This window comes from Hyperoodon ampullatus (assembly GCF_949752795.1).
Source record: "Hyperoodon ampullatus genome assembly, chromosome: 6".
NCBI lineage: Eukaryota > Metazoa > Chordata > Mammalia > Artiodactyla > Ziphiidae > Hyperoodon > Hyperoodon ampullatus.
The window spans coordinates 1,462,490-1,473,407 of NC_136919.1; the positions used below are offsets into that span (position 1 = coordinate 1,462,490).

General features: G+C 59.3%; 1 protein-coding gene across 1 annotated transcript in view; it reads left to right on the forward strand.

Moving 5' to 3' along the window:
• Positions 1–5,144, forward strand: part of NOTCH1 (notch receptor 1) — a gene marked incomplete at its 5' end in the record, with an annotated part of 45,553 nt that extends 40,409 nt beyond the window's left edge. The window contains 4 exons of the mRNA XM_079705794.1: positions 516–811; positions 1,827–1,974; positions 2,056–2,153; positions 3,417–5,144. Of these exons, the coding sequence (XP_079561920.1) occupies positions 516–811; positions 1,827–1,974; positions 2,056–2,153; positions 3,417–4,859 (1,985 nt within the window). The 3' untranslated portion in view covers positions 4,860–5,144. The remainder of the gene's footprint in view (positions 1–515; positions 812–1,826; positions 1,975–2,055; positions 2,154–3,416) is intronic.
• Positions 5,145–10,918: the final 5,774 nt, after the last annotated feature.

The following is a 10,918-nucleotide window of genomic DNA, read 5'->3' on the forward strand; positions in this document are numbered from 1 at the left end:
CCTCGTGACCCGCCTGCCCCCCTCCCCTGAGCCCTCGGGGTCAGTACCTGGAAGCTCAGCTTTGGGGGGATGAGACCTTGGAGTGGGTGGGGACCCCAGGGAGTCGCTCAGCCTCCTCGCTGGCTCCCGCCTCGGGGTGACGGTCTCAAAACTCACTCCGCCCTCCGAGTTAATTTCTTGATCCGAAGCGCTTCTTTTGAGACACCCAAGGTGTTGGGTTTCCTAACCACCCATTTCTTACGCGGTCTCTCTCCTGGGTGGGCTGTTGGTGAAGGTCTCGGGCAGGTCAGGGAGCGGAGCGGACGGCGTCTCTGTCGCCCACCAGCCCGTTGGAGCTGGACTTGGCTCTGCCCTCGGGGAGCCTGGATGGGCTGCGTTGGCCCCAGGCAGGGTGGCCTCCGTGGGCCGCGTGTCCACAGGGCTGCCCGCCTGCTGCGCACGGTTGTCACAGTCCCCGAGCAGCTGCTGGGGGCTGGCCTTCCTGACCAGGCCCCGCCCCTGTCCCGCCCCTGCAGACGGCTTCACGCCCCTCATGATAGCCTCCTGCAGTGGAGGGGGCCTGGAGACGGGCAAGAGCGAGGAGGAGGAGGACGCGCCCGCGGTCATCTCGGACTTCATCTACCAGGGCGCCAGCCTGCACAACCAGACGGACCGCACCGGCGAGACCGCCCTGCACCTGGCTGCCCGCTACTCGCGCTCCGACGCGGCCAAGCGCCTGCTGGAGGCCGGCGCTGACGCCAACATCCAGGACAACATGGGACGCACCCCGCTGCACGCGGCCGTGGCTGCGGACGCGCAGGGTGTCTTTCAGGTGGGCAGCCGTGCCCGCGCCCTTCTACTAGCTTGCATCCGCCTTCCCTCCTCGCGGGCGGCCCCAAAGCCCTCATTCGAAGCGTGGCCAGAGCAGGGGCAGCTGGCGTCTCCCCCACTTCCCCATCTCGAGCCTTTGCACCCTGAAGGGGGCCCGAGGCCGGGGAGAGCATCAAAGCCCTGTGTCGTCCTCGCGGGGGAGCCCGGCTAGCCGCGGTCCAGCAGGAGGCCGTGGGGACCTGCAGGAAGCAGGGCCTCCTCGCCTTCACCCAAGACAGGCTCCGTCCCCTGCGTCTGCCCCTCCCGCCCTGGCCCTCCCTCCCTGCTTTGGCTGGAGGCGTCGCCTCTGGCGGTGGGGAGAAGGGCTGGAGGCTGCTGTTTGCTGCCTGCAAACTGGGGGCTCTGGCCTTGCTGGGGGTCTCAGGACCAGGGTGGATTAGGGACTTGGATGCCTGGGCCTCTGGGGAGTGTCTCTGGCAGAGGGTGCTTTGAAAGCCGCCGGCTGGTCCCCCTGCCACAGACCAACCAGGCTCTGGGCAGTGCTGCTCTGCACAGACGGGCAGGTAAATAGGGCACAGACGGGGGTTTTAATTTAGTAATTTTTGACGTGTTGTCTTTCTATGGAAGTAAGAGATCAAGGAGATTTAAATGAGCCCCTGGAGGCAGGCCCTGGCGAGTTTGCTCTGGCAGCCTCTCTGGCGCTTAGAGACATAAATTCCCACGGGCGCTTGTTTCACAGGAGTTAGGCCCGTCCCGCACATGGCTTGGTCCCCAGCTCCCTTCACCCACCAGCAAACAGTGACCGTCCTTCTCACGGGTGCTCTGGCCCCGGCCCCTCTAGCGGTGGCTGGTGGTTCCCCCCCGCCGCCCCAACTCCATGGCCGTCCAGTCTCGCTGGGGCCACTTAGACCCCAGGAAGGGCTGCTTCCACATCAGGGATCAGATCCCAAGCATTTGTCCCAGGTGGGGGCCTCGCGCTCACACTGGCCAAGCCTGAGACCTTCCCTGTCGCCTAGATCCTCATCCGGAACCGAGCCACGGACCTGGATGCCCGCATGCACGACGGCACAACTCCACTGATCCTGGCCGCCCGCCTGGCCGTCGAGGGCATGCTGGAGGACCTCATCAACTCCCACGCCGATGTCAACGCCGTGGACGACCTGGGTGAGCCAGGCTGCGCCCAGCCCGTGGGGGTGCCCACGGGCACCTGCTCCTCCCTAACCCGCCCTCTGCTTCCCCTGGCAGGCAAGTCCGCCCTGCACTGGGCCGCCGCGGTTAACAACGTGGAGGCCGCCGTCGTGCTGCTGAAGAACGGGGCCAACAAGGACATGCAGAACAACAAGGTGGGCCGGGCGGGCAAGTCACGTCCCCTGACACCCCTCTCTTCCGACGGGGGGACCCCCAAGCCGGTGACTTCAGTTCCTGGGCCTCAGCTCCCTAACCTGTAAAGTCCCAGGAGGACCCCCTGGCACACAGATGGGGACCCCTCAGCGAGTGCCTGTGTGTCGTCGGCTCTCCCTCCCTCCTTCCTACCGTATTTACGGGTCCCCTCTCAAGCGCAGGGCGTGCATCCCCGCATAGCGAGTAAGCAGCTGCAGCTCTCCGCTCTCTGTCACTGTGACCTGGACCTCACCCCTGTCCTTGGCTGTCCCTGGGTGGAGTGGGGTGACCCAGATGGTCCACGTTGAGTCAAGAGGCTGGTGGGCTCCATGCTGGGAGGCCCCCAGGGGTAAACGCGAGTGGCCACCTTCTCTGCCTGGACCTCCCCCTGGTCTCCCTCAGCGTTGCCACGGTCTGTGCCCTGAGGCTAAGGAGGCACTTTCCTTCCTCCCCAACCCAGTCTGACCCCACGTCTCCTGAACTTGTCACTGGGCTCCTTTGTGGGGCTCCAGCCCCACCCCATACTTCACTGACCCCCGGTTGCATTTCAGACTGTCCTTGGGGAGGGGCACAGGGGGCAGTGTTGGGCCCAGGAACTCCTGAGTCCGCGGTGGGGCAGAGACGTGATCCCACCTCCCGTTGGGGAGACTCAGCCTCGGAGACGGAGGGGCTGGCCGAAGGGACTGCCGTGGCGTGGCAGCGTCCGTGGCCGAGGCCTGTGTGTACCAGGCAGGCACCATCAGGCTTCACCCCACACACACACAGCAGCCTCGGGGGCATATGCGGCATGTCCGCTGTACAGATAAGAAAACCAAGACCCAGGGACAGAGCTAAGATGTCAGGGTCCCTGGGGGACCGTGTGGTGCCCACGGATGCACTTTAGGCATCCCCAAGCCCCTGAAATTGTGGCAGGGGTTGCGTCTGTGCAGGTTTGGAGGGAGGGGAGAGGGGCCACAGTCTGTTAGATTTCCTTTGGGGCCTGTGACCCCTGGAAAGGTGAAGCTTTACTGATTTAGAATTTAGGATCCCACAGACCACCTCTGGGTGGGTCTCAGAAGATGTATTTAAGACCCTTTTTGTTAAGACGTAACAGGCCAGGTAAAGGTAGCATGCTGGGGAGGGTCAAGATGAGCTGCCCCCCACCCCGTGGCCGGGAGGAGGGGGCCAGACCGCCGGTCCCTCTGGTGACAGGTGACCTCCTCACCTGCCCCCGTCCATTCCCCCAGGAGGAGACGCCCTTGTTCCTGGCCGCCCGGGAGGGCAGCTACGAGACGGCCAAGGTGCTGCTGGACCATTTCGCCAACCGGGACATCACGGACCACATGGACCGTCTGCCCCGCGACATCGCGCAGGAGCGCATGCACCACGACATCGTGCGGCTGCTGGACGAGTACAGCCTGGTGCGCAGCCCCCCGCTGCACGGCGCGCCCACCCTGTCGCCCCCGCTCTGCTCTCCCAGCGGCTACCTGGGCAACCTCAAGCCCGCCGTGCAGGGCAAGAAGGCCCGCAAGCCCAGCACCAAGGGCCTGGCCTGCGGCGGCAAGGAGCCCAAGGACCTCAAGGCACGGAGGAAGAAGTCCCAGGACGGCAAGGGCTGCCTGCTGGACAGCTCGAGCGTGCTGTCGCCCGTGGACTCCCTGGAGTCCCCCCACGGCTACCTGTCGGATGTGGCCTCCCCGCCCCTCCTGCCCTCCCCTTTCCAGCCATCTCCCTCTATGCCCCTCAACCACCTACCCGGGATGCCTGATGCCCACCTGGGCGTCAGCCACCTGAGTGTGGCGGCCAAGCCCGAGATGGCAGCGCTGAGTGGGGGTGGCCGGCTGGCCTTTGAGGCAGGGCCGCCACGCCTCTCCCACCTTCCCGTGGCTTCTGGCACCAGCGCGGTCCTGGGTGCTGGTGGCAGCGGGAGCTGCGGTGGGGCCGTGAATTTCACCGTGGGTGGGGCCGCAGGCTTGAACGGCCAGTGCGAGTGGCTGTCCCGGCTGCAGAATGGCCTGGTGCCGAGCCAGTACAACCCGCTGCGAGGGAGCGTGGCGCCGGGCACCCTGAGCACGCAGGCCCCTGCCCTCCAGCACGGCATGGTGGGCCCGCTGCACGGAGGCCTGTCTGCCACCGCCCTGTCCCAGATGATGAGCTACCAGGCCCTGCCCAACACGCGGCTGGCCGCCCAGCCTCACCTGGTGCAGCCTCAGCAGCAACAGCAGAACTTACAGATGCAGCCACCGAACATGCAGCCGCAGGCACCGCAGCCACACCTCAGCGTGGGCTCGGCCACCAGCGGCCACATGGGCCGGAGCTTCCTGGCGGGGGAGCTGAGCCAGGCGGACGTGCAGCCCCTGGGCCCCGGCAGCCTGGCGGCACACACCGTCCTGCCGCAGGACAGCCAGGTCCTGCCCACGTCGCTGCCGGCCGCGCTGGCCCCGCCCATGACCACCGCCCAGTTCCTGACGCCCCCCTCCCAGCACAGCTACTCCTCCCCCGTGGACAACACCCCCAGCCACCAGCTGCAGGTGCCCGAGCACCCCTTCCTCACCCCGTCCCCGGAGTCCCCCGACCAGTGGTCCAGCTCATCGCCACACTCTAACATCTCCGACTGGTCCGAGGGCATCTCCAGCCCGCCCACCAGCATGCCGTCCCAGATCGCCCACGTTCCTGAGGCCTTTAAGTAAACAGCCGGCTGCCCCCAGGGACCCTGTGCTTCCTTTCCCAAGCCCTGCTGGACGTTCGCGTGCACTCCGTGGATGTCGGGGCCGACCAAAGGAGCTTTTTTCAAAAAATGCGTCTTTATACAAAATAAGAGGACAAGGATTTTTAATTTTTTTTTTTTTAGTATTTATTTATGTACTTTTATTTTACCTGGAAACACTGTCTTTTTATTTATATGTACTGTTTTGTATATCACCAGGTAGCAACTTTTATCTGCTCCAAGAAAATAAACTAGTTCTCAATCATGATTTCCCTGCTTAGGATAAAGATTCCTAGGTGTTTGTAAAATATAAACAAAGATTCATGATTTCCAAATGCCATTTATTTATTGATTTCCTTTTTTTTTTTTTTTTTTGATCCGAAAAGAAATGTCAGAGAAGGGAGGTTTTTGAGCCAGCATTGTTCAAAGAGCTCCCGGGGTGCCTGGGCCTGCTGCCGTTTCCCCAGAGAGCCCCCCACCCCTCCTCCAAAGCCGGACCACTGCCCGACCCCCGCTCCCAGGACCACCTGCGTTTTGCGAGAAGACGCATCTAGAGTTAGAAAAGCAGACCCTTTACTCCTTTGGCACATGGGTTAATTTGCATCTAAAGTAGGAAAGTAACGTGAAATGATGTGGTTTATGCGTTTTGGTATTCTTTTAAATGACTTTTTAAAAACATGCTTTTAAAAATGTGTTCTTGGGGTATACCAAGGGTACATTTCATGGTACCAATCATGAATCTTTGTTTCGGGTTCAGTGTTATGTGGTTGTTCGTTGGTCTTGTGAGTTCTTGTTCTTTCCGGAGGCTCCCAGGCCCCCACCCCCACCCCCGCTGATATTTAAGCATCATGCGGAGTGAGAAGTCAGAGGTGTGGTACCCACCTTGGACCCCACGTTAGGGAGGCCTACCCCTTTCTGGGGAAAGACACTGCCTGGGCCACCCCGTTGGAGGCGTCTCAACTTGAACTGCATCTCCCAGGTTCAGCGGAAGATGGACTGGTGCTCCTGGGGCCCGAGCGCTGATGGGCCCTGTCTTTATAGGAGACTTGGAAGAACATGGTTGTGTGCAGCCTCACTGCTCAGAGACCCTCGTGCCAGGGCCCGGCGAGGCTCAGTGGGGCGCTTGGGGTGCCGGGAGCCTGCTTGCGGGCCACCCCTCCCGGTTCGGGGGGGGCGTGTGCCCGGGGGAGGGAGCAGATTCTTACATTATCAAGTATAAGCCTGTGGCACAGTAAATGTCTGTAAATACATTTCTAAAGGGGGATTTTGTTTAAGAAATCTGATTGAACAAATCTGTCAGGGGTCATGTTGGTAAGGGATGTCAGAACCCAGGCCCCACGACCTGACCTGCAGCTGCCGAGCCGTAGCTCCTGAGAGCAAAGCCAGGGAGGGTTCTGCTGCCCACCGTGCTCGGGCAGCTGCTCGGGCCTCGCCGGGCACAATGTTGGGCCACCCCTAGTGGGCATGACCAGACACTTCCTAAGATGTTGCTTCTTACTGTGTTTTATAAAATAGAGTGTAGTTTACATGAAAAGGAAACTTTTTAAAAAAGTTATCTACATGCAAAACTGCAGGTGATGAAAATGATGTATTTTTTTTCATCTTTTTTGTTAGCTGATTTGCAATAAAAATGATTCTGATGGTCGTCCAGATTTTGCTAAACTTGGCTGTGGTGCTGGCTTGCTTTCTGAGAGCGAGGATGAGCAGGGCAATCTGCTCTGAAGTACCTCCTGACGGGAGAGCGGTGGTGAGACCGCCCAGCCCTGGCCCGTGTCACTCTGTCCGCTTGGAAGGTGTCCAGTGTCCCTGTCTACCACGGGGAGGCAGACACCCCACAGGGAGCTGGGCACATACAGCCCGACACCAGGCTCTGGGCTCTCCCATTTGTCTGGGCCACGGAGGGCGAGGCACCACTGACCAGCCTGGGGACCACGGCCCGGGGCCGCTGCAGGAAAGAGGGGCACAGGGAGGGGCCGGGAAGCCACGGGAAGGAGTCCAGACCCTAGCGTGAGGTCAGAGGGAGCCACAGGAACATACGAGCAGGGGCACCATGGGGGTGACCCCAAGGGGTGCAGGCTGGGCAGAACCATTGGCTTAGGAATCCTGAGTTGGGCCATCAGATGCCCACGTGGGCCTCTCCTCGTCCCTCCTGCCTGTGCCCCTCCTCCCACCTGGCCTGGGCCCTCCTCTCACCTGGCCCCACCTCTTCTCTACCTGAGCCCACCCCTTCTCTACCTGGCCCCGCCCCCAGGCCAGTGGCTTCAAACCAGATTTTGTTTTAATGAAAAAAAAATTTTTTAAACTTTATTTTTTGTCTGTGTTGGGTCTTTGTTGCTGTGCGTGGGCTTTCTGTAGTTGTGGAGAGCGGGGGCTACTCTTCGTTGCGGTGTGTGGGCTTTTCATTGTGGTGGCTTCTCTTGCTGCGGAGCACGGGCTCTAGGCGCGTGGGCTTCAGTAGTTGTGGCTCATGGGCTCAGTCGCTCCGCGGCATGTGGGATCTTCCTGGACCAGGGATCGAACCAGTGTCCCCTGTATTGGCAGGAGTATTCTTAACCACTCTGCCACCAGGGAAGTCCCCAAACCAGAATAACAGAGAGTCCGGTGACCCCCTTCCACTACAAAGTGCCGCCTGCCCCTGGGCCTGGCCTATCCAGGCACAAAGGTGAACCCAAGATTTCCTCACTGAGTTCAGATGCTTCGTTCCTGGGACAGGAGGTTCTGGGAAGTGGAATATGGCAAATGGCTGAATTTTCATCTTCGGGGGACGGTACTCAGCCTGAATTCTGCCCAAAGAACACCCACACCGCAAAATTACACTCCTAGGTGTACACTTGACAAAAGTGAAAACAGACTCACACAAGTGCATCTACACACGTGCTCACAGCAGCCAAGAGGTAGGAACAACCCAAATGCCCATCAGCTGCCGAATGGATGAACCAAATGTAGTAGGCCCACATTATGACGGTTAATTTTATGTGTCAACTTGGCTGGGGGGACATTTGGCCAAACGTGAGGGTGTTCCTGGATGAGGTTAGCACTGGAATCTGTGGGCTGAGTAAAGCAGACACCCCCCCCATGCGAGTGGGTCTCACCCAATCAGGTGAAGACTTGAATAGAATGAAAAGGTTGAGTAAGAGGTCCGCCCTCCTGCCGACCACTAGGGCTGGGACATCAGTCCTTTCCTGCCTTCGGATTTGCACCGAAGCATCAGCACCCCTGGTCTCGAGCTGCTGACCCCAGATCTGGGGGCTTTGGAGCCCCCAGATCGTGTGAGTCAATTCTTTGTAATCAGTTCCTTTATGTATTGATACATCCTGTTGGCTCTGTTTCTCTGGAGAACCCAGACTAAAATACACATATGATGGAATATTATTCAGCCATGAAAAAGAATGAAGCTACCGACACCTGCTACAGCCCAGCTGAAACTCAGAAACATCACGCTGAGCAAAAGAAGCCAGACGCTAGAGGCCACACACTGTATGGCTGCATTTGTATGGAACATGCAGACTAGGTAAACCCATAGAGGCAGCACGCAGATGAGTGGTTCGCAGGGCTGAGGGCAGTGGGGGATGGGAAGCAACTGCCCAGTGGGGCTGGGGTGTTACGTTGGGTGATGAAACGCTTTGGAACTTGATAGAGGTGGTGGTTGCACATTTTTAATGTATTAAATGCCACTGAATTTGCTGTAAAATGATTAATCTTATGTTCTATGAGTTTTACCTCAATCCATTTTTTTTTTTTTTTTTTTTTTTTTTTTTTTGCGATACACGGGCCTCTCACTGCTGTGGCCTCTCCCGTTGCGGAGCACAGGCTCCGGACGCGCAGGCTCAGCGGTCATGGCTCACGGGCCCAGCCGCTCCGCGGCATGTGGGATCTTCCCGGACCGGGGCACGAACCCGTGTCCCCTGCATCGGCAGGCGGACTCTCAACCACTGCGCCACCAGGGAAGCCCGTGGAATACCAATCAATTATTTTTTTAAAAGAAAGAACTCCTAGCAGTGTTTGAACTCCCAAGAAGTTCAATGGGGCTGTGGGATTCCCACAGATGCAGCAGGACGGGCCTCAGGGGACCCATGGGTCATGAGGAGCGCCTCTCTGCTACCCAAATCTTTGGAGCCCTCAGCAGCAAGGAGAAGGCTGCCATCTCATGTTTGAACGGGGCATGCCTGGAACCTGGCCCTGCCCATCACTTTGCTGGCAAGGTCCTGGGGGGAGGGGCAGCTGCGGCCACAGAGCAAGGGCTCTGCCCTCCCCTGCCCGAACCTCCCCTGACCCTCAGGTATTCAGCCCTCAGCCGCCCCCAGGCTCGGAAGCACTGGCAGAGGTTCTGCAGACCCCAGGGTGCCCACCGGACGCTGAGAGGGAGTGTGCAACCCACCCGTTTGTCCCACTGGGACCTGAACCTGCTCCCGCTGCCCCGGCTCCCCTGCCGACTGGCCTCCCTCCAACTCGCCCTTCTCATCCTGGACGTACAGCCCGACTCGGCCTGCTCTGCCGGCCCCGCCTTTGAAGGACCCCCGCCTGGCCACCATGCACCTCCCAGGGAGGACACAGCCCCTCCCTCGGAGCTAAGCTCACCCAAGACCCCCCTGGCTTTTTGGGGGGTCTGTCCTGGGATGAATTGTGTCCTCCCAAAAGTCATATGTTGAAGGCCTAGCTCCCCGGACCTCAGAACGTAGCCGTGTTTGGAGATGGGTCTTTAAAGAGGTGGTTAAGGCAAAGTGAGGTCGTTAGGGTGGCCCTTAGCCAATGTGACTGGTGTCCTCGTACGAAGAGGCGGTCGAGACACAGACATTCACAGATGGAGGAGTGAAGACCCAGGGAGAGGGCGACCACCTCCCAGCCCAGGAAAGAGGCCTCAGGAAGTCAACCTCGCCAACACCTTGATCTCGGCCTGCAGCCCCCAGAACTGTGAGAAATGAATTTCTGTTAAGCCACTGGCCTGTGATACCTTTTTTTTTTTTGGAACACGTTGTACGCTTGTGGGATAGTAGTTCCCCGACCAGGGATCGAACCTTGGTCCCGGCAGTGAAAGGGCTGAGTCCTAAGCCCTGGACCGCCAGGGAATTCCCTGTGGTACTTGTTCTGGCAGCCCTAGCCGACTAACAGAGCATACCTCTCAAGTGCCACATGCATGTGCACATCCCCAGCAGCCCCAGCCAGCGGGCCCTGGTGAGGCCTTTGTTCCCTCCCCCTCCTCAGCATGTCACTCCTCAGGGACCTGGAGGCTTGCACTTTTCAACATGCAAAACACATGAGGTTGACACAGAGCTGCCAACCCCAAGCCACCCTCCTGATGCTTCCTTCCCTCCTGGCTGCTTGTGGTCAGGGGCCGTTGGGGGGGGCGGGACCTTCCTCAAAGCATCCAGGGTGGCTCAGAGCAGCACCGTCCAACAGAAAGGTGATGAAAGGCACATGTGCATTTCAAAGACTTGAGCAGCCACATTAAACATAAAAAGAAACCAGTGAAGTTTATTTTAATACTACAATTTAGTTAATCCAATAGATCCAAAATATTATCACCTCAGCCTGTAATCGACATAAACAGTTAATGGGATATTTTACATGCTTTTTGGGGGGGTAGGAGGGAGACTGTGTCTTTGAAAGCCCATGTGCGTCCCAGGCTTACAGCACACCTCAGTTTGGACTGGTCACAGCCCCAGGTGCTTGACCAGCACACGTGCGCACAGACACCACGTCGGACGGCATGGATTCAGACCGTCACGGTGGCCCCTCGGCACCTCTCAGCCCTGCAGGAAAGCCCCAGGCCCATCACTGGCGTGGGGTCTGCTCCACCTTGTCCCCGTGTGAGCCCCAAAGAAGGCTCTGCACCCCTCTGGCCAGAGCAGAGACGGGACCCGTGGGCGAGGAGGAACAGTATTAGGGCCCACAGATAAACAAACTGGCAGGGCTACTCCACACCAAGAAGTGAGCGGAGCGTCTCCAGCCTCCGTGCTGCTTGCGGGCCGTGGGCCGCACTGGCTCTCTTCGCTGAGAAAGACTCGCTTCCAGAGAATGTCCGCGGTAAGACCGCGCTTAGCT